We start from the raw sequence: 22207 nt of genomic DNA, 5'->3' as shown, positions 1-22207 counted from the left end.
ATAAGATGAGGCCTTCCTGGCATATTTGACCGTGTAACTACTTTAGTAGTTGCAATAAGGCCCATAGCAAAGCCAGTCTCATCAAAGTTGTAGATATCTTCAGCCTGAATGCCGTGCTTGTCTTGAACCTCTTTTAAGCGCTTGAACCAATTGTTGATAACCTTAGGATCTTCGCAAAGAGCACGTGAATAGTTGTATCGTCGAGCAAATCGAGATTTGATGCTATCATGGCGCTTGATAAACTCAGTGACCCAGTTCTTCCCAATTGGCTTGGGGGGCGTTGGTGAATCCTGTTGGAGGATTATATTGGCCATTTGCTGTACATGTGATGGCCTGGGAGCGACTCCACGCGTATCCCTAGATATAATCCATTGTATCAAGGTCTCTTCCTGAGTTTTAGATAGCCTGAGGTTGTGGTTCCGAAGTTCTCCTTGAAATAAGTGTCCACTTAGTCGATCTGAAAGTGTTGTATAGGGCACATTAAAAGTTTCTGCTGCTCGACGAATACTTGGAATTTCGCAGTTCTTTAGGGCTTTAATTGCAAGTTGGATTCTGCCCTCTTGTTCCACCAAGTTTTGACGTGATTGACGCGATTTTGGTGGCATGGTGGTTGCTTGAATAATTACGCGTTGAACGCGCGAGGAATTTTTGGTGGGTGATCGGATGACCCGGGATGATCGGACGACCCGGGAATTACGTTATGTCCATCGAGTGGTGATTATGTAAGCCTCGGTAAATCACCTGGCATTCCGCAATCAGTATTAGAGACAGAGTCGAACGCACAAGCCGGATCCTATATGGATCCAAAACGAGGGGCGGGATGAGCAGCGTCATATTATAGGTCATCAAAGTCCGGATCCGTCCCTTGAGAGAGAAGGAAGCGAGCAAAGTATCCATCAGCCTGTTCCGCGCTGAACCGAGGGCGCGTGTTTTCTGCAGACCTGTACTCCCCCCAATAACCAAGCTTGCAATCTCGTCGTCCCTTCCCCACACGGCGCTTACCAGGGCACATCTCGCAAGACGCTTGGAATAACTCGGTCTTGCCCGCTTACTCAACAGAAACTCCACCACCCCTGCATCCCCGCTTTCAACCGCCCACTCCAGCGGAGTCCAATCCGAACAGAGGTCTCTAAAGCAGTTGGGGAGCTCGAACCGCCCTGAGACGCTGCGTCAGGACGCGCTAAATGAGAGATAATGACTGATAAACAACTTTATTAGCTTTTTCAGGTAATTCGGGTATACAATAACAAGCAATGAGTGTGTACATGTACCAGTTCGAAGGTTTATGAACTAGTTTATCATTACCATGGGTAGCTTCGCAGCCACTGTCTTAACAGGCAACGAGTATACTCCACACAAGAAAGATCAGATTAGCGCAGAGCGAAGACGTCACAGATAATAACTTGCACAGCGTGTCCCAAACCAGGCAAGCTTAGAGACACGGCTGGATTTCAGTAAGAAGTTGATTATAGGCTTAAGCCTGCTTCTCTAGCTCCAGCAGCCATTTCTATATCGCCTCACGCTTTCTATCCATGTATACACATTCCACTCCAAGACTGGTACAATAACCACACGGTTGATGACCATTACATTTTGTTTTCTGCTCTCTGCACTCGATGCAGGCTCGGTTCACTCGTCCGTTTCCAAGCGAACGTAGTGGGGACACACGCGGAATGGCGACTTTGGAACTGGGCATCGCTGCCGTCGAATGGTGGAGCATCACGCTGGGCGAAGACTGGTTGCTGCTCTTTACTTGCATTCTATTAGTATAAGATCACGCACGACTAGGAGCCATAAAAGCTATTAGGAGAGGCCCTCCCAGTTAAAGAATCCCTCCCAGGATAAATTGCTTGTCTCGGAAAGGGATCCCCGCAGCTCATCAAAAACGTCATTGATACTTTGACCATGAGTGCCCGAAAGGCATTCATCGATCCAGGCCATCTCATGTGATGTCTCCGCCGTGGGTTCGCCTGAGGTCATCCCTGTACATAGATCCGGAGGCATGCATCCATCCTTGGTTTGCGCACTATTTGACAAGAATAGAGCGGTATTATCTCCACGATCTTTGAGGAGGGGGGTGTTCCGATTCCGGACGATATCCAACAGTAACTGGACCGCTCGAATGATTCCATTATTTGAAGGCTGAGCCAGCCGCGTGTGCTTATCTTGCAGAAGCCGGCATATTTCGATGACGTCCGCTCTCCGTCGCTCTGAATCGGGTAGCTTTGGGTGCACCATGAACTCTATTGTGAGGAGCAGCATAGCGTTGAAGGTATGTTGGTCGACACTCTGCGAGCGACCAAATATGTCAAGTTGGCCCTGGTGGACGGTCATCCGACGTATCTGCAGGAGCTTTTCTGCACACTCAACACCGATTTTATACGAGGCATGAAAGCAAGGGTCGGTGATTCCCTTAGAGATAAATGGCCGATGGAGGCGGCCGAGCCGTGAGTAGATGCCGTATAGAAGCGCGGCGCGCTGATGTGAGATGTAGGGCTGCTTCTCGGCCAATTCTGCACATTTTTCCTCATCTCCGTGAAGGCGGAAAAACCACGGTAGCTCATTCAGGAAAGACATGTACCTGTCGCTTATATCAACTATGAGCTGGTAAATGGCTTTTGGTGAAGGGCTCATAGTCTTTGCGTGGTGCATTGCGTCCATAGATTCCCGACAGAGTTGGGCGAACTTGAGGCGATAGAGGAAGAATGACATTGAAGTTGGGTGGTAGTCAGGTTTCGGGTCTGCACACGGGCCCTCTTGTGTCAGGCCTTCGTCTTCTATATTGGCAGGGACCCTGACGGTCATATGACGAGGATTGATCATGTACATGCCATGCTGAGGGCCGGGTGCACTTCCAAGTAACCTGAAGATGCGTGTGAGTATAGTATGATAGACTCAGTTCTTAGGAAAAGGTACCCATGGACTAACCAATCTGTACAGGTAAGATGCCACCATAAGCGGCGCTTCATCTCCCGTTCAAGTGAGTCTGGCCCAACGGTTGACGATTCGGCGTCTATATTATGTATCCCCAGTTGGATTGCCTTAGCATACGCGAGACTCTTCAATGTATGATATCTCTTTGATTGACCCTCTGAATCCCAAAGAAGAAATAGAATGATCAAAGCCGACTGGAGGGATATCAAAGAGGATGAGAAAACCTGATCAATATGTAACATGTGGTGGAGCGCGGTCTCCTTCCAAATGTGCGATTGCCCTGTGAGCATGGCTAAGTCATCCCATGAATGATGGACGTGCTCAGATTCTAAATAGAACGACGCGGAGGCAAAAATTGACTGAAGGAAGATCACGCGTTCATCGGGCGGCTTGATTGACTGTGAAAACTGGGAATACACGCTTTCGAGGAGATTCCGTGTCGATGGGCCATGGACTACACGACCCAAACAGTCTACTCCTTGGATGTAATGCTCAAGGAGCGCCCTAGCTGTTCTAAGCGTCGGAAGTTGTCCATTTGCTATCGAATCTGGCGTTCGGCAATTCACCCGAGAGGCGCTTGTAGGATAAGCTATCGTCGTAGCTGCGGGACTGAGTAGACTGGTGTTTGCGGGAGAAACATTTTCCATATTTTCACACTGCGGGGACGCTGCAATCGACTCTAGATTGTCCCAATCTCGGTCGACAACATTTGGGATTGTTGCCTTGGATTCAGACGGTGGCGTAACGGCCAAAGAATATAGGCCACTCGGATTTGAGAATTTTGGTGGGCCCGGTCGGTCACGCAACAGCTGTTCTATCCGCTTTAAGCGATACTTCATCTCCTGGATATCCCTGGCCAGCCGTTAGCCGAATCGATCGAGATTGTTAGTCACTGGGGCCATACTCTTCTACCAATATAGAGCCTAGGTATGTGGCTTGAGCACTATCATAGCGTGCCGTCTGGACAGTTGGCTGCAGGGTCCCTGGTGGCACTGCCTTGATCAACTTCTAAACAGTATCCAACTGAATCATCTCGACCTTACCTGAAGCATATTCACATATAGTATCTCTAGCTACACAACTAGAGCACGGGCGTTGCTTGTCACACCGGATCTTCTTGAGCCGGCAGAAATCACATGACGCTGGTTGTTGCCACGCACTTCGCTTTGGCGCTGCAGCCTGGTCAGGGAATGGCCGCTTCCGTGAGCACATTGCAAGGGGATCCTCGAGTGTAAAGGGTGTTCGTTAATGAGATGATCGAAATGTTGTTTTTAGTGATGACTCACCTTCTGGATGCGGTGTTGGCTCGCTCGGACCACCGCGGACCCCCGGTCCAATCACCGTGCGCAGTCTGGTTGATGTTGATCGAGCAGAGAGAGAATTTAGATTAGAACCGCGCCTTTCCCCTGGACTATGCTGGATTAGTTCTGGTCTCTGATTGATAGCTGCTAGCTCTATTGAAGGAATATAAATAGGTGACCTGAAGACGAACTCGTCTCAAACCCTGCATTAAGTTTCTTCGTATCCAAGGTTAGGAGTCATATAGTTTCCACCCCTATTGAGATCATTCATCGCGCCCACCGACACCTTTTTTTCATTGTTTTTGCCAAAATGAACACAAAAAGTGAGACCGATGAAGGAGAACGACAAGAGCCAAGCCCTGCAGAGACTGCGTCCAATGAGTTTCCAGACGGCGGTCTTCGTGCATGGCTCGTAGTCGTTGGCGCTTTCTTTGGACTCTTTACGAGCTTTGGTTGGACAAATTGTGAGCAGCCCGCCATTATTCAATCGCTTTGGCTAATTAATCGATTGCGCAGGCGTTGGCATTTTCCAAGCATACTATCAAAGGCATCAGCTGCGAACTATGTCCGCAAGCACAATCTCGTGGATTCCAGCCATATCCATGTTCATGATGTTTATCACGGTAAGTGATGTTCTACCGTCCCCGTGCCAGATAGCATAAGGTTGGAAATACCCATTGCCGTGAGATTAACCTAATTGACTCGATGAAACCTGCAGGGACCTTTTGTTGGCCGGCTATTCGATGCATATGGGCCGCGATGGCTTCTACTCGTCGGATCTCTGCTGCACGTATTCGGGCTAATGATGGCTTCGTTGGCTTCCGAATATTACCAATTCATCCTCTCCCAATCCATCTGCAGCCCTCTTGGCGCGAGCATGGTGCTCTATTCTTCATTCAATTGCGTCGCGACTTGGTTCCGCAAAAAGCGCGCTCTGGCAATGGGAATCACAGCAAGCGGGTCCAGCCTGGGGGGCGTCGTCATGCCGATTCTGGTTGACCACATCATCAACCGCCACGGTTTCGGCTGGGCAATGCGTATATGCGCCTTCTTCATGCTAGGGTTGCTGGCCGTGACCAATCTGACCGTGCGCTCTTGCTTGAAGCCGAAGCCAACGCCTTTGACCTTGATGAGCTATTTCAAGAATTTTACAGATGTGCCCTTCGTGCTGGTGGCGTTGGCCAGCTTCTTTTATTCCATGGGGATGTTCATTCCAATTACATTCATTGTCACCTACGGCGAACATGTCGGTATGAGCACTAGCCTTGCTGGGTACCTAGTATCCATATTCAATGCCGCAAGGTATGTATGAAACAAAAGGAGTGCCCTACGGCTGTCCCCTTGAAAACACACACAGGCTCACAAGAGATCAAACGTTAGTGGCATCGGACGCATCCTACCTGGCTACGCCGCCGACAAGCTCGGCAACTTCAACATCTCGATCTGCGCCGCGGGCCTATCTACAATATTCGTGCTCGGGCTATGGCTCCCCGGAAACTCGCACGCGACTGTGATTGTCTTCGCTGCCGCATTTGGGTTCAGCTCGGGCACCTACACGGCTTTGAGTCCTGCATTGGTCGCCCAGATCTCGGACATTCACGAGATTGGGACGCGGTCCGGAGCGATGTATGCGTTCATGTCGATTTCGGCCTTGGTGGGTAGCCCGATTGGTGGTTCTTTGATTGGGACGGTGGATGGGGATTATCGGAAGTTGCAGGTGTTCACGGGTATGATGCTTGCGGGAGGGACATTGTTCTATACTCTGGCTCGTGTTCACCTGTCCACAGGCAAGATTTGGATGAAAGTGTGATGAAGGCCTTTTATACATCAGTATCATTCTATCCAAGCCGTAAATCTCTACTATTTGGCCATTCGGCAGATCTAATATTCCTTTTCATTTGAGCTCTAGTTCGATATTCATATTGCATGATCTCTCTTGTACACCATTTTCCACCATGTCAGCTGGAATTAGCCTATTCAAGGTACTCCCATGCATCAAAGCGGTGATGATGTACTACCCAAATAAGCCCTGGCTCACGGCTGTGAATTGACTGGCTGCTGCTTCAGCAGAGTCAATACCGTCAGCAGCAGGATTCTCCATCTCATTGCAAGGTACGTTAGATGTAAACCCCGCAGTCCCGACACGCTGAAATACCGCAAACCCCATCCTCGTATCCAAGGGATCAAGGCAAAGCCCGTCAACTCTGACCGACAGTGTATCCCTTTCAATCCTCCGCACAGTGCTGCCCGACAAAGCTACTTGAAGGGCAGGGAATCGATGTGTAATCCAATTCTTAACAGCCGCTTGGGCCTGGCGAGATTGGCGCAGGAACTCGAGGCCTGCGGGAAAAGCCGGCTGGGAGAAGCGATTCGCAGGAGTCCAAATCGGTTGGCTTGTCGTTTCTGATACTGTTTTGCCGCTGCCTGTAGCGTACTAAAGCATTTCCTCGCCCCATCTTCGGTCAAGGAGTCCTCCAATGAAAAAGTGCTGGGCCAGAGAAGAGAAAGATGCAAGGGGTCCCTCAAAAAAACCCCAGCGTTGGCCATTGCATTGCCCGACGCTTAACTTGATCAAGGACTTGACTGTATAATTACGATCCTGGAGCGCTATCCAGAACACTTCCCCAGGAGTCGATACGACGCCGCCAGACTGGACTAGCCAGGCTTTACCAAGCGGGCATCCTTCGGCTGTATCACTAGCTGGCTGGCCATTGGGTATTTGGCAAGTAGAGCCTCTTCGAGCTGGTGCTCGAGTTCCTGGACTGAAAAGTCCATTCGTGTTTCCCCCACCGCAGATTTTCCAAGCCGAAGATCAAACACCTGCATAATGCCATACACTCGATCCTCCTCGCGCGAGGTTTGTCTCGCGGCGCTTCACGCGAGAAGATGGAATGGGTTCTCCGCTGAGCCAACTGATGATGGATCCGCGTGGTCCCCTGCTACAGAGCCATGCACCACGCCAACAAAGCCAAGCTCCAGCGCTTGGAGGCGACCGAGTTAGAATGAAGGCGTCCGGTCGGAGGAATCCCTCTTGCAGGGTCCAGAGAGATGTGCACCAGGGGTCCTGAGCTAGCCTCCCCCTCTGGATGTGCCTCTCGATATCACCAAGCAACTTTTCTGGGATGGCTGGACCGGTCAGGACTCGACCGCGTGCGAGGCTTGTCCGGCTGGTGTGGAGATAAGGGATTAGAAGATGCTCAATTCTATACTGCAGCCATACGCCGAGTGAGATGGTGTCAAACGACTGAAGCCAAATGTACACTGTGTCCGCTTTTTTGAAAATTTTCCCTTGCCTGCCCACCTCACTAGCGTTCTTTTTGGACGTTGGTCTTTGATCGATACATGCAATATCGATCCATAAGAACTCCGTTGGTCGAACACCAGATTCGGTGCTTGCAGCACGTATTGTGGACGCCAGTTCCTCAACCGTGAAATGAGTCGGCATTATTCGTGGTGTTGGCCAATCAGTTGCGGCCACTCGCAAGCTACCAGGTTCTGGATCACCGTCACGGTGTTCGTTCAGCTCCCACCTTCCCCATGTATATGACAGGGCATTATATGATGGATTCGCGTGCTCTCCGTAAATATTGCCTGGTTGCCACGGATGAGAAGTCATGGACGGCACGTGTAAAAGCCGTCGAGGCCAGTCACAAGACTCGTCCCATACGGCGGGTTGCATCGTGCGAGGATACTGGATTTTCCTTCCAACGTAAAACTGTCTCTGGTACACGTTTGCCCTATCTTCAGCCAACGAAAGGCGGCTCTCGAACTTGCAACCGCAACGCGATCAGTCTAATATCATCCAGCAAATTTTAGGCCGTTATAGGTGTGTGAGAGCTTGTGAAGTCCTTTATCTATTTTGTGTTTCTAAGGCTGAGCGTATGCCCATTCATTCTCAACTTTCCCATAAGAGCTACTCGAAGTGATTGGAGGATAAGTGGCGCGTAGTGCTTCCTTCGCGCATTACCCAAAGTTTTAAGGTTTGTAGACATGTACGTTGGTCAGAGAGCAGATTTGATTAGCTCGGGCCGTCGAATGATTTTCAGGCATCGCGGTTTGAGGCTGAGCACATCAGAGCACAGGATTGGGTGAGGTTGCCGTGGGGGCACAGTTCTTGGCGACCTCCCTGCCTTTTTCCGGAGCCTCAGCGACAATATCCCTTCCTCTCCTCGATGGTCCATGTCGGATGTAAGAAAGTACCTGAAATATTATTCCTCCATGTACCTCGTCGTGTCACGCGAAAGCCAGGGGCAAAGTTGCGGGCTGCGAGCAGAGTAAGGTTTAGAAACCATCTAACTTCAAGACATGATTAGCCAAGTGAAAGGATTCGCCATGTAAAATAACGTTTTAGCTTGGCTGGCGCTAATAGTGGTGTGAAGCAATTTAAGGTTGCCAAAACGATGTCTCAACCGCTAAGAGTTACAGGGTGAAAATGCGGCGGTTTATGGCCTGAGGAGTGGTCATTTTCGGCTTCAATTTCACAGCTTCCTCATATTCTAGTTGTAAATTCTTCCTCCAGACCACCAGGAGTTCGCAAAACGGACCCAAAAGATGAAGCTAGAGGGAAGATCCTAGGCTGCTCTATTTCAGTCTTCGACAGACTAAACACCACAGAACAATCGTACTATTGCATCTATTGGAACGGGTTATCGGTGCATCATGCTTCTACATTGCCGTTCTGGGAAGCGCAGCATATAACTAAGGAACGCAACCGTGAGACGACTTGACAAACTACACACAGTATACCAACCCCGCTGGCATCTCCTAAATAAACGTCCGGTCATAAAGTTCCCCTTGCTCCTTCTCAACCTCCTCCAACCACTTGAACTGCAACCTCTTTGAAGCCGATCGCAGCGCACCGCTCCTGGCATCAACCGCCGAACGCACAAGCTCTCGTACCCCTCCATCCTCGTCCCGGGAAGGAAACCACGTGCCGCCCATACCAGTCGGCTTGCTGTTGATGTAGATATTCTCCCACTGCCCCTTTGGAACAACATACGTCTCATGCAAGATCGAGATATGCGGGTGGTCCTTGACGATCGTTGTCCACCACGCCAATCCGTCCATGTGCAGTTTATCGTGCGCGAAGCGATGCAACCCATCATAATCCCGCAGGTAGAAAAGATACATCGTCTCGTTCCCGGCGGGGTCTTCCAGCTTCCCCCAGCGCTCCAGACCCAGCACGCCGTACTTCTCCGCGTCCCCAGTCATGTCCTGCGCCATCTCCCGGACGTATTTCCCCAGGGCCCGCATTCCCGGCGCGAGGACGCCGAACGGGTGATTGCTCCGGGCGCCCAGCCGGAAAACAACGACGGACTCGGCGGCGGGTGTACCCTCAAAGCTCCCGTCGGGGCGAGGATACTGGCCGGAGACTTTGGTCTGGAGGACGCCGTCCATGTATCTGTTTCTCGTGAGCTTGCAGGCCATGAGGAGGTGGTCGAGTGTTCGGTAAGTGATTATTGCGGCGGCTGGGAGGGCGGTAAGAGGTCCGAGGGTGTATATCGCTATGGCTTGGAGGAGGGCGCCGAGGAGGAGCCAGCTGGTGAGGGTCATGTTGTCCCTAATCATGGCGGATATAGGAGGGGGTGTTGTTGGGACGCGGATGGGCTCGTTTGTCCCAGCCGCTACGGGGCGGGGTGGTAAAAGAGGACTAAAGCCTGGCATGTTGAGGAGAAAATGGTTGTGTGCTATTGACAAGTGGCAGATTCACACAAGGATTGACCACGGCCGTCTATATATATTCCTGAAAGCAATCAGCTGTATCCATGAGCTGTTTATGTGGGTCACGCGGAACGTGGTAGAAGCAGCCTTATCCACTGACGAAGAGTGGGTTCAAGGCGAGGATCCCGTCACTTTAGCGACCAAGCCAATCAGGTGGTCCCATTTGAGATTCATAATCAGCTGAAACTTTAGCCGATGGAATTAACGGCAAATTTTCATTGGCGGACAGTTTTTATGGATTATCATATCAGTATATCTAGTCCTCAGGGCCATGCCTGAGTCTGAGACGAAAGCTGAATTTTTCAGTAAGGCTGATTAATGGCTTTCCAGGTCATGGTGCGATCTCAGATCTAACTTGCTCAGCTCTCGGAGTATGTTCTTTAGCCGGAAATGGGTTGATTTCTGAATAGTAAGGGGCCTAATCCCTGATCTTTCCTTGGCCGCTCAGGACTAATGTCCCAGTGCGCTGCCTATAAATCCGTCTTATATGTAATATCTCTGTGTGGGTCCTGTTATTAGCAACCGTTGCGGCACGTAGCTTAATCATCCGAGAACATGTTTTGCTTTCGAATATCTTTGTAGTTCCCACTGCGCTGCAGTTGTTGTGATTGGACAAGATGGATTTTGTGATTACTATCATCTCCGAGCATCAAACCAGGCCGATTCTGCCATAAATAGACTACACAGTGATCGTCCCTGCATGTCAGCCTTTCTTGCCTTTGATTCTAATCCTGCAAAGACCAGACGTGATCTGTCTTTTCAGTGTGCTCACGATGATCTCAAAAGCTCCAAAGCTGCTTGACAATGACGAGCTCTGGCGCCAACCACCCGCCTCACTCGACCTGGCACAACTGCCCATCCGAACCTCTGAGCAAGCCCGGTCAACACCATTCGAGACGATAAGGGCCAATTACCAGCAGGCCAGAGCAATCTGTCAGGCACATGGTAAAAGCGCATCATCGTTCACATTCATATACAAACACCGCTGATGATTATCTCCTACCTAGAATTAACGGTTGAAGATGTCCTGACCATGTCCCCCAAATTCTGGAACCTCCACGCCGACCCTATCAGTATTCGGATGAGCGCAGCGATGATGCTTATCGGGTCACAGTATAATCTCGTCGTTGGCACCATTGCTCCCTATGTGAAACAGCAGCCGGACCTCGCGCCACTGCTTCAGCGCTTGATGGACTTTGATGTTTCGTGCGTTTTGCCCGTTTTCCCCAGGGAGAGACTCGACCGACCGCAGTTCTGCTGTATAATACATGTCCGTCCCGCTAACGCTTCGTTCACTCACTGGTTAGCGGAATCTATATGCTCACGGAACTTGGCCATGGTCTCGATGCGAGGAACCTGCAGACAATAGCCACGATGCTCCCCGATGGCGGATTCGACTTACATACCCCCACGCCAGATGCTGCAAAGTTCGTCTCCCCGACCTGCCCCAGCGTTGTGTGCTAGTGCTACAACTTGGGCCTTTCGCTGACGACTGCAAGATGCATGCCAGTAGCTACACCAATCAGCGGCATCGAGAAGATTGCCGTTGTCTTTGCGCGGCTTTACATCAGTGGCCAGGATCATGGAGTGCGCGGGTTCGTTGTTCGAATAAATGACGGAAGGCGAATGACGCCTGGGATAACGGCCAAGTAAGATGGAATGATCAGTTGATTGCAGCTTGAACGCACAATCGAGGCATCGCACTAACGCCATCGTCGAGCAGGCTGCTTCCATACCGAGCCGGGTCCAATTACCTCGACCACGCCATCACAACCTTTAACCACGTCGCGCTACCTAGCACCGCGTTGCTCGGCAAACCCCGCACAACCACCACGGTGAGGAAAGATGACTTTTCAGAATTAATCTGGCGTGTTCCGGTAGGCACGCTATCCCTCTCCCTTACCTCCATTCCTGCCCTGAAAGCAAGTGCCTGGATAGCCGCGCAGTACGCCCTGAACCGCACTGTTGGAGCAACTCCCACCCCCATCATCCACTTCCGCACCCAGCAAATTCCAATCTTCCACACCATCGCCCAGGCCTACGTGGTCCCCGAGTATGCGCGGTGGTCTATGGAGAGATTCATGGATCCCCGCGTGGATAGCAGGTTGCGGCATGCGTATGCGATGCTGTTCAAGACTGTCGCGGTGGGACACACACTAAGCTCGGCGCGGATCTTGAGCCAGGAGATCGGATGGAGAGGGCTCCTGGAGGACAACCAGCTTATCCGGATCGAGGTGCGCAAGTACTTGACCTTCCACTGCCCTTCCCTTCACGCCCGATTCCTCGGATTTGCACGCGTGATTAATTGCATTGGTCACCTGCTCACCATCCACAGCTCGAGTTGAGGGGGAATAAAATCGCCGAAGGCGATATCACCGTACTCTGCATCCGTGAGTTGAATGATACCTACTTACCTACGTACCCACCATGTCAACCGACTAATAGATCCATCCCCACGCAGGCCTTACATCCGACATCCTGCATGACAAAATCAGCATCCCGGCCCCGCTGAACCGCAACGCCCTCTTAGCCAAACACGAAGCAGCCTTGCTCTCCGAGCTCCGTACCACCTTCGTCGATAAATGCGGCAGCGACTTCCGCTGCCCCGCCAGCAACCGATATATCCTTCCGCGGTGCCACGAGCTCGTCGCGGCGATTGGACACCGAATGGCATACGAGGCTGCGGCTGGTGCTGGTGCTGGCGGTGCCGGTGCCGGTGCCGCCGAGGACGGGGAGGGCAAGATCGATCCGGTTCTTCTGCGGTTATATGAACTCGGTGCGGTGAAGAGTGATCTCGCAACTTATGTAGAACATGGGATTGTGACGCAGAGCGATTTGTTTGGTGCTGAGGATGCGTGTATTGAGGAGCTTGGGACGAGGCTTGGCAGGTTGCTTGATGGGTTGGATATTGGGGCGTATTGTAAGGCGCCGATTCTGTCGGAGGAACTGTGGGAGCGATTTGTGGGGACGTTGGATACGTTTGGCAGTGAGGGGTTGGTTAGTAGCCGGTGAGTGTTTTGGTGTGAGGGCCAATGAGTGTTCACTGTGCTTGATATGTTGTAATTATCTCTAATGACTTGGAACGTAATTATGTTTAACCAGATTGGAAGCAATGGGTTCAAGGGCCCTTAAGACGCCGAAGAGTTTGGATGGATTTTGATAATCAAACTATCAACGGCCGAATGACGGGGCCACTGCAATCGGGTCGATATTCTTCTTTTGTTTTAGCTGCCGCTGCACGAAAACTTTAATCCTCTGGCCGGGATTTCTCCGAGTCCGATCGGCTGAAGCTGAGATCTGCTCCAGGATGATTAGGCTGGTTTAAACATGTATTCCCATGGTTCAATATCGTGCATATGGTGTTTCTTGCCATTCTCTCTTCCCTTGTTCATGTTCAACATATCTGTTCCTTAGCGGGCCAGATATACCGATGATATCTAGATCCATCATCGTCCCTTGCACTCGGGTCTCCGATAACGACGCTCCGATTCTAATGCCCCTGGAGCTTGAGCCCCGCCGAGCGCCGTAAATGCTTCCTATGGGGTAGAAATTAACGACAACTTTTCATCCCGGCATAAATAGGCAGCCCTGGCTACCAATTATATCGCCGCCAAGTGATAAACACCCATCGCGCGATCCAGGCCCAGCACGACTTACGTAAATCCCGATCTTTTCCCGTCTCGATCATGAAGCTTGCCGTTTTCTCTTGTCCACTTCCCACGAGGAGGCTGAAAAAAACGCTGCACTTTGACCTGAAACAAAATATCCGATATCGGCTGCCCAACCACACGTGTTCCACGCGGCTCCACGTCGCAGGCCTCGACCCATTGGATCGTGAATTAAAGGTGGCTCGACCACACAGTTGAGTAAAGCTCCCATTGGGTACCAGACCCGTAGGGCTCCAGAAGAACGTCAGCTATAAATCTCAGTGACCCGTGCATTTCCAACGGCACCCAGTCACGGCCGCCGCTCGGATTTTCTGCATTCGGGATTTCCACAGCGTACCCTGGATAAGGCCTGACAGAGTTTAAGATGGGGAGTCTTTAAGACACTGAAGGGCCCTGGAAAGGGTCCTGCTCGCAAATTGTTCATTTGAATCGCTGTCCCTTTGTCTAGGGTTCGTCCGACGCCGATACCTTGCTTCGACCGTTCAGCATGGTCAAGACTGTGGAAGCGTGGGTGTGGGTGGCTGTGGTCCTGGCTATCAGTATGTTACTATGAGCGAAATTTGAGGATGGATACTGATCGAGCATGAATAGCGGTGCTGCGCTATGTCTCCCGGATGCTGCAGTTGGGCGCTCTGCGAAACCTGCAGCTGGAAGACGTCGCAATGGCATTGACGGTGGTATGTCTAACCTTCGCTCGCTTGCTATGCTAAACTAATACCCAATGTCTGGCTCCCAGATAATGTACATACTTTTAACCGTCTTCCTAATCCAAGTCGACAAGCACGGCACAAACGGCGTCCCTCCGCACGAAATCCCGAACCTGGATCCAGCAACATTCCCGGACCGCGTCGTCGGGAGTAAATTGGTCGTTGCAGCTGAACAGTTCTGGCTGCTCGTCGTCTGGGGATGTAAATGGTGTTTGCTTTTACTCTACTCGACCATGACGTGAGTGCCCTTTTCACAAGTGCGAATCACTTCTCAAAGCAGAGACTGACCCTCGTTTCACGATAGCTCCGGCCTGTGGCAACACCGCTTCGTCAAAATCATCGGCGGCATCTGCATCTTCTCCTTCATCCTCATCGAAATCCTCTTCTTCGCCGTCTGGTGCCGCCCCTTCTCCGCCTACTGGTCCGTCCCCCCGAAATCCCAGCAGTGCTCCGTGTACACCAACCACGTCATCATAACCCTCGCATTCAACATCTCGACGGATGTAATGATCATGGCGATTCCGCTGCCGCTCCTCATCCGCGCGAGATTGTCGCTATCGAAGAAGATCACGCTGTGCGCCGTCTTTTCGCTCGGCGCGTTCGTGATCCTGGCGAGTATCCTGTCGAAATACTACTCCATCTCGCAGCCCTACGGGATGAAGTGGATAGACTGGTACGTCCGCGAAGCCGCGACCGCAGTCATCGTCGCGAACATCCCGCAGACGTGGACGCTGTTCCGCCGGCTGTTCAACTGGAGTTCGTTCCTGCATGCGTCGTCGTATAACGCGCGCAGCCAGAATAAATACTCGCATTCGGCGACGGGCCGTCTGCACAGTTCCTCCATGCACCTGTCGCGGTTTCGGCGCGGCGACCGCGACGGAGAGGGCGGAGGGAAGTCCGGGGTGAAGTCGCGGTCCGCGACGGTGGGGGATCCGATGGCCTCGGGCGAACATTTTGTGCGGGAGCAGCCGCTGGAGATCTGGGCGCATCGCCAGTTTGATGTTACGAATGAGGTGGATCAGACGAGGCGGAGCGGGAGTTTGAGTGGGAGCAGTGGGAGTCTCGAGTTTGATACGACGGGGGTGCAGGAGGGGCCGACTAAGACGGTTGTTACGGTCAAGGGGCATGAGCAATGAGTGCGGGGATTGTCTGATATGAAATCTGGGGGTGTTGGAGGAAGATTGCATGGATATGGGCTCTTAGAGATGATGATTTGGAGTAATAGACCTATAGACTGGCTCGGCGTTTTGTATACATTGTTAGGGAAGGCGCGAAGGCGGCCAACGACCTCCACTAGAACTCCGCTCCGCTTCGAGCTTTTTCTTCTGAGATACATATATTACTTCCATTTCCTAATATAAGTGGAGACTACAAAGCGGTTGCGAATAGCGCACGTCACGCCACCAGCTAAGAAGACAAGGATGGCGGTGTGCCACTTCAAAACTTGCTGTAAAGGGAGATGTCTCTGCGACGAAACACAGTTGGTTCCAGTACTTCTGGCTATACGACGGACAGAGCGTTCTCTGGATAGTCAGATCCGGTGGTATCCAAGGTCGACATTTTGGTGAGCGGGACTGATAAGTCCGCTGGAAATCAACTTTGTATGGGACCTCTCCGGGGACTTTGCTGGGTTTCCACATCACCCCATGCCTTCAGGTTGCGTTCCTGTCACGGTTTCTGTGAACAAGGACGAGACAAAGGGGCAGCCCTACGCACTACCTTGGTTGAGCCAAGTAAATGCCATTCAAAGCTGGAGCAGCGGACGAGTCAAGAGTGGCGCTCAGGCCCCTTGCGGGATTGGCACTCTAACCAAACACGGCAACTTTTGTACGAGTACGATAATATTGCTGAAGAGAGGTCATTGACGAGGACGCGAATGATGAAAGAGTAACCATCCTTCATGGCGCTTGCCCTGTGTCAAGTCGCAGCCGACTGGCTGGATGACTGATGGCGCTGGCGCTTCCCATTGCCCGTAGGACCGAGGTGTTGTGACGATCAGTGATGGTCTGGAGCCGGCCATTGCGCCCTTGCCTCAGTACTTCCGTTGTAGGTAGCGGTGGGAGATGCATACTAAATCAGGCTGTGGACTAAGTCCCTCGCATCCGGCCACTCTCTCGGTGTATGTTAGACCCGAATGGTATGGTCTCGGGTTGGGTTTGCACTTCCAGGCTGCACGTGGCTTCCAGCATGTTCTTCTCGCTCGGTTACTGGGTATTACCTTCAAGGCCTCGGTGCAAGCGTCCACCTTGTTGGCCACGTTAAGGACCAGTTCAAAGTCATCTGGACTGGACTATAAACAGTCCAGAAACAGCTAACTAGTAAGCCAAGCCGACACGGTCAGTCCAGGTTGCTTACGAGCAAACCTGCGGTGAACTCGCCTTCGCCTTGCAGTGAGCTAAAACTATGGTACGTTACCTTGGCCTGTGGTGTCCATACAGAGTAGTTGTAACCGCTCACCACTAAGGAGGGTTGGTCATTTCAACTCTCGATTCGTTCGACCCGTATTTCCCCCGCAGATAACCCCAGCTTTCGGACGCAAGGCCCCCACGGGCCCATACCACTGGCACTTGAGTTTATCCGTTATTTATCCCTTCATGGGCTGAGAGGCCTGGCCTGGAACTCGGAATGCAATGCCTCCGTCATTACATGTCAAGGTTTGCTGGAGTTTAGCCTGAAGTTGCCCGGCTGTTTCTCCTTCGGCCTAGGATCACACCGAGTGGGACAGCAATCAGGTGGCAAGACCCCTTGAGAGGGATGTCAAGGTTGCGCTTGTTTGTGAAATAAATTCCCCGCGATCCCCACGGGGGTGATCTGGAAACATCTCTCTGTCCACTGTCCTACCTACCCGTTGCTTCCTGCCACTCCAACGAGTCCATCTAGTCGAGACACCCCGCGAGCCACCACGATGCCCGAATTCGATCAAGAACGCATCCAGCAGCTCATCCGAGACAGCCCACCCTGGTACAAAGTCGGTAGTCTCGTGAAGCTGTACCTCCTCCTCATCGCTCCCCTTCTCACCTCGACCGCATGGGGCTTCGACCAGAGCCTTACAAATGGTCTGCAGTCCGTCAATGTCTTTATGAACAACTTTGGGAATCCCAGTGGATCCCGTCTAGGATTTTTCGGCGCGTCGGCATCAGTTGGTGGCCTCGTGGCATGCATAATCGGGGGTCCGCTCTCGGAGAGATATGGTCGTAAGGTCATGTGTTCTGGTGGTGCAGCCTTGATCGTTGCGATGGCTATCATGCAAACATTCTCTACGAACTTTGAGATGTTCACTGGTGGCAAACTCCTAATTGGACTTGGCTCGTTCTTTCAGCAGGTTGCAGCTCCAGTGCTCGTTACCGAGCTTGCGCATCCTAAACAACGCGTCTTCATCACTTCGCTATACAACACCAGCATTTTCATCGGCTTGATCATCGGCGCCTGGGTCACTTTTGCTACCTACCGCATTGAGAGTCAGTGGTCGTGGAAACTTCCCGCCCTCCTTCAGATTGCCCTCCCCTCGTACCAAATGATAATGGTTTGGCTCTGCCCCGAAAGCCCCCGCTGGCTCGTGTCAAAAGGCCGCATCGAAGAAGCCCGCGCAATCCTCATCAAATACCACGGTAATGGAATCGAAGACGACATTGTCCGCTTCGAGATGCAGGAAATTATCGCCGGTGTGGAGTCTGATAAAACAGTCATGAAGTTCAATCTCGAATCCATGAAGGCCATCATCACCTCGAAAGGCAACCTCCGCCGGTTGTGGCTCTGCATCGTGACCGCAGTCGGCTCGCAGACGATTGGAGGCGGCTTCACGGCGAATTACCTGCCTCTCATCCTCGACCAGATTGGGATGAAGACCGAAAAGCAACAGACCCTGATTAATGCGTGCATCAGTATCTTCAACTGGGTCGTCTGCCTACTCTCCGCATTCGTGATCCCCCGCGTTGGCCGACGCACCATCTTCCTCGTCTCCGCTGTTGGGGTGAACGTCACCTTCCTCATCTGGACCATCTTGACCGAGCGATATACCGTGTCCAACGACGTAAACCTAGGCATCGGCGTCCTTGTCATGATCGTCTCGGGCTCTTTCTTCGTCTGCATCTGCTGGATCCCCCTTGTCATCGCCTACCCGCTCGAAACAGTGACGACCAAGCAGCGAAGCATTTTCTTCGCAATCACCATGTTCACCATCAACGTGACGGCGTTCATAAACAGTTACATGAGCCCCGTGGGAATCGATAATATCGGGTGGCGGTATTATATTCCCAGCTGCGTGTGGAATGCAATTCTTCTGATTATTATTTACTTCACATTTGTTGAGACGACGGGACTTACGCTTGAGGAGATCGCTACGCTCTTCGATGGCGATGAAGACTTTCTCAACACTGTTGCTGCTGTTGGGGCGGACTTGGATGAGAAGGACCCGGGTACGGCGGCGCACATTGAGGTTTCGGACAAGAACTAGGGCTTTCTACACCGGTTGGCTTGGAGGTGCTTCTTTTGGTTCTATGCTGTCAGTGCTACTGACCGCTCATGGTATGGAATATCCTGGTCATGGGGATGCCCTACCTACGTAGACTACTATACTCTGTCTAGAAGAGCACTGTGCAACGACATGTATATGTTTGTTTATCCATTCTGCAAGATCTTTGACGTGTGAGCTCTGCCATTCGGCCCCGATAAAAGCAAGTCTGTTATTATCTAGCACTAGAAAGAGTATGGTGGCTGATTTGATCCCCATCCGCGTGGTTGCATATTCCTGTCGTCGCCCCGCGGCCGATCTGGCTAGGGAAAAACCTGAACATACGCCGCATAGGGCACAATATTTGTATCCATATCGAATCGACGAGTACGAGTACATGTAGAACGACGACATGGCCAAATGACGCCGCGCCTGCACGATCTTAGCCAGTATGAGCGGTCTCCATAAGCTGGTCGTACAGTTCTGGAGCCTGAACCACTGCGGTGTTGATATGCTTCAACACCTGGGAGCCATGGCTGGGATCTCGGTTCCGCTCTTTGTGGTGTATGGTGGAATGCGGGTTTATCTGTCCAAACCGCGGGAGGAGTCCGATAGTTTTCCACGCGGAGTGCCGTTCAGACTTCCAGCGGAGGGGCCGAATGTGTTCTATAGACTGGATTGGATCGAGTATCTCGGGACGGATGGATTACCTCCGGGGAGTATAGTACACGGGGGCCGGAACTGGGCGCTCAGCGGGATCGTATGGGATCTGGGATGCGCGGGTAGATGATATGTTCCTATCCTTGTGATAGCTGTGAAGTTAGCCACTTTCATGCCTTAATGTGGGTACGCGCCTCAAGGACGAGAGCTAGTCACTTGGTATTGCGGCCATGTAGAAGATCATGTTAGCCTACCGCACGTCCTTCGACGTAGAAGCTCAAAACGGGGCAATGATAGATATTAGCCAGATTGGGCAGGGGAAAAAAAGGAATAAGAAGCGGGTAATATCCAAGGAGGACCGTCACACCTTGCTCCCTCAAATATCGCGAAAAAGTCCACCTTACCAATTGGCTTGTGCAAGGCTGATAGGATCTCTGCTATTAACATCCAGTACATCAGTGCAAACTGTCACACGGCGATCTTGGGAAGACTTCGCGCCCGATATTTCCACCCTCGCGAATGCCAGAAGTCCCGGATTCGTGATTGGTGGGATCTCAGCATGGGCGCGACACCGCTGGCCAGGATAACCCGGCTTTTCCCGTCTCCGTACTTCATGTATTGCATGCATAATGCAGATTGGGGCTCGGTAGAGTTAAATCGGACTTGTTTAGTTTGCTCTGCGGCTTGGCGTCGGTTTCTCTGCTCTTATCTCAACGTCGTTTAGTTTCAAGTCGAGGCGACTGGCTCATTTGCGCCCCCGTGGGCGGTTATCGCTGAAGATCTGTAGATGAAAATGTCGCTCTCTGAGCAGCGGTCTCGAGTATCGAGGTCTGTTTTGAAAGTCCGTTGTTGTCGGATATGGTCACATCTAACACTTCTATTCTGAAAGCCATAGTCAGCGTTTGGTAGGAGAACGGTATGGAGATAGGTGTAGCTCTTCTGTATGAGCAATAGCGGCGTAAGAGGAACCTGGATGTATTCGGGCGCAGCTTTGTTCGAGAAGAGGATGATAGGACGAATGAATGTTGCTCCGCAGTAGGAGCTCGGTGGTCCTGCGTTTCCAATAGCATCGAAAACGCGACGAGCTACAAAATGGGGGTTGCGTTTCTGTATTCTGAATCGCACAAATACAGTCAACGAACACTCGAGGAGCACAGCTCGGTGAACAGAGATGGGCAATTTCAGACTTCAAGACGCGTGGGAAGGGACGCGAACGTGTCGGTGCGTTAGCCGGGCACGGGGAGTATCACGTGATACGACACCAAGGTCTCTCAGGTGCCAATACGGGGCTTTGTCTCGGTTAGCCATTGTATTTGCTGCCTTTGGTGGCTCTGTGACCGAGTATGCTTTTGGTGGTGACTTTGCCATCCATATAAGCTCAAAGGAGCTGGTGCTAGTGCTAGTATCGCGGGGACAGCGGCCGAACCGGTGGTGCCGCGCCAGTTCGAGCTAGACTTAGGGCTCAACCCATCGGCACTCGCGGAGATTGCCTGCCACCCCACAACAATTATGGGTCAATAGCGGCTCACTACTATCGTACGGCCATTAGCCTCTCGGTGCTCGAGGTCCACTAGGGGTGCTCGTGTTAGCTCGTCACAAAGTTGTGATAGATATCTAGCTAATATAAAGTATGCGGCAGGAAGTGGCTTTTTGAACCTGCTGAAAACAGATGGTAAAGGTAAGGTTATTATTTCTTACTCCTATGTTGGCTGCCAGGCTCATTTAAAATGTAGTGCGTTGTCCTTGCTCTGTACCTTGCTAGATAATCTCAACAAACGCCTGTTTTCAGCACTGCTGCCACTCAACGGGCATATGATATTATGGTTTGGAGCAACTGCAACCACGAAAATACAATAGAGTGAAAGACAATCGACCAAGACAAGAAGCTAAGCGCGGAACTAAGGTTTTCACAACTCCACAAAGAATAACAAAGACACAATAACAACAACTTTTTGCTCTGCCTGAGGCCAGCATTATTCCATCATTCAATCCAAAACACGTCGTACCCCAAGACCGTGAAGTATCGGCATCGTAGCCTCAATTGCCATTGGATGGCTCCCGAGATATACCGTTCGCGTGATCAACCATGATCAAGGAGAGTCTGAGAAGAGCATCGAACTTATCCTGGTCGCTATGGTTGGGAGGTAATTCGTGAAGAACACGCACAGTCCGGCGGATGCATTCCCTATCTATCGCACTGAAGGAGTCGTTGTTGCCATTAACCACACCTTTGAGGTGGGAAAGGAAGGACAAGTCCAACTCTTGCTTCAGTTAGCAATGTGAACGATAGACCCGCATAAACGCACAAGTGATAAGGGTTGTAGGTACCTGGCATGGTTTCTCTAAGTCGTACGGCGGGTGGGATTTGATCAAGTATCACCTGGCTGAGGGACATGGCAGTGAACACGCTGGCTGATTGAGTGTGAGTGGAAGAAGGGTAGAGAGCGCGAAACTGGGAGAGGAGTCTTTGGTGGACAGGGTTGAGAGGATACGGCCACCTCTTTAAATATTCCTGATTTTGTTACGAGATTGCGAAGAAGGAAATGGAAATAGGTAGTCGGTTCATCCGAGAAAGCATGAAAATAAAATACAAAAGCAAACATGTTGTATAATAGCTACTTTGGTCGCTACACTTCGTGGCCGGGTTGGGTCTGGCCCTGTCGCCTGTTTCCAATACAGGAGCTGTCAAGAAGATAAGCAACAAAAGTGCCAGAAAGTGGGCCACTCTCACACCACGAACCGGTCTCCAATGGGCCAGATTCCGCA

At 51.6% G+C, this 22207-nt stretch overlaps 8 protein-coding genes across 8 annotated transcripts; 6 read left to right on the top strand and 2 right to left on the bottom strand.

Annotated features, from left to right (window-relative positions):
• Window positions 1–1586: 1586 nt before the first annotated feature.
• BJX68DRAFT_259697 (uncharacterized protein) lies at window positions 1587–4146 on the bottom strand (the record flags this gene model as incomplete). The annotated part of the gene is made up of 5 exons (XM_071043747.1): window positions 1587–1760; window positions 1888–2863; window positions 2929–3786; window positions 3839–3917; window positions 3978–4146. 5 exons carry the CDS (start codon window positions 4144–4146, stop codon window positions 1587–1589), a joined length of 2256 nt encoding a protein of 751 aa, XP_070892426.1.
• A 311-nt stretch (window positions 4147–4457) lies between these two features.
• Window positions 4458–6138, top strand: BJX68DRAFT_250006 (MCT family MFS transporter). The gene is made up of 4 exons (XM_071042195.1): window positions 4458–4699; window positions 4752–4858; window positions 4954–5537; window positions 5616–6138. The coding sequence occupies exons 1-4, from the start codon at window positions 4546–4548 to the stop codon at window positions 6043–6045; spliced, it is 1275 nt and encodes a 424-aa protein (XP_070892425.1). The 5' UTR covers window positions 4458–4545; the 3' UTR covers window positions 6046–6138.
• A 2861-nt stretch (window positions 6139–8999) lies between these two features.
• BJX68DRAFT_274252 (DUF4188 domain-containing protein) lies at window positions 9000–9899 on the bottom strand (the record flags this gene model as incomplete). Its single annotated transcript, XM_071047624.1, has 1 exon — window positions 9000–9899. One exon carries the CDS (start codon window positions 9897–9899, stop codon window positions 9000–9002), a length of 900 nt encoding a protein of 299 aa, XP_070892424.1.
• An 830-nt stretch (window positions 9900–10729) lies between these two features.
• BJX68DRAFT_274251 (putative acyl-CoA oxidase) lies at window positions 10730–12968 on the top strand (the record flags this gene model as incomplete). Its single annotated transcript, XM_071047623.1, has 7 exons — window positions 10730–10901; window positions 10964–11162; window positions 11264–11383; window positions 11456–11605; window positions 11680–12190; window positions 12292–12346; window positions 12418–12968. The coding sequence occupies 7 exons, from the start codon at window positions 10730–10732 to the stop codon at window positions 12966–12968; spliced, it is 1758 nt and encodes a 585-aa protein (XP_070892423.1).
• A 769-nt stretch (window positions 12969–13737) lies between these two features.
• On the top strand, window positions 13738–15628 carry BJX68DRAFT_274249 (putative UbiD family decarboxylase; the record flags this gene model as incomplete). Its single annotated transcript, XM_071047622.1, has 5 exons — window positions 13738–14163; window positions 14216–14301; window positions 14361–14569; window positions 14636–15384; window positions 15600–15628. Exons 1-5 carry the CDS (start codon window positions 14112–14114, stop codon window positions 15626–15628), a joined length of 1125 nt encoding a protein of 374 aa, XP_070892422.1. The 5' UTR covers window positions 13738–14111.
• Window positions 15629–17236: 1608 nt separating this feature from the next.
• BJX68DRAFT_274247 (putative MFS hexose transporter) lies at window positions 17237–18784 on the top strand (the record flags this gene model as incomplete). The annotated part of the gene is made up of 1 exon (XM_071047621.1): window positions 17237–18784. The coding sequence occupies one exon, from the start codon at window positions 17237–17239 to the stop codon at window positions 18782–18784; it is 1548 nt and encodes a 515-aa protein (XP_070892421.1).
• Window positions 18785–18965: 181 nt separating this feature from the next.
• On the top strand, window positions 18966–19915 carry BJX68DRAFT_250004 (uncharacterized protein; the record flags this gene model as incomplete). Its single annotated transcript, XM_071042194.1, has 2 exons — window positions 18966–19593; window positions 19846–19915. A coding segment is annotated over exon 1 (335 nt), but the record flags the coding sequence as incomplete, so codon positions are not given.
• On the top strand, window positions 19668–20593 carry BJX68DRAFT_250003 (uncharacterized protein). The gene has a single exon (XM_071042193.1). The coding sequence runs from the start codon at window positions 19684–19686 to the stop codon at window positions 20026–20028; it is 345 nt and encodes a 114-aa protein (XP_070892419.1). The 5' UTR covers window positions 19668–19683; the 3' UTR covers window positions 20029–20593.
• The last annotated feature ends 1614 nt before the right edge of the window (window positions 20594–22207 follow it).

This window comes from Aspergillus pseudodeflectus, assembly GCF_044049435.1.
Source record: "Aspergillus pseudodeflectus strain CBS 756.74 chromosome Unknown BJX68scaffold_102, whole genome shotgun sequence".
Taxonomy (NCBI): domain Eukaryota; kingdom Fungi; phylum Ascomycota; class Eurotiomycetes; order Eurotiales; family Aspergillaceae; genus Aspergillus; species Aspergillus pseudodeflectus.
This window is presented reverse-complemented; position numbering and strand designations above follow the sequence as displayed.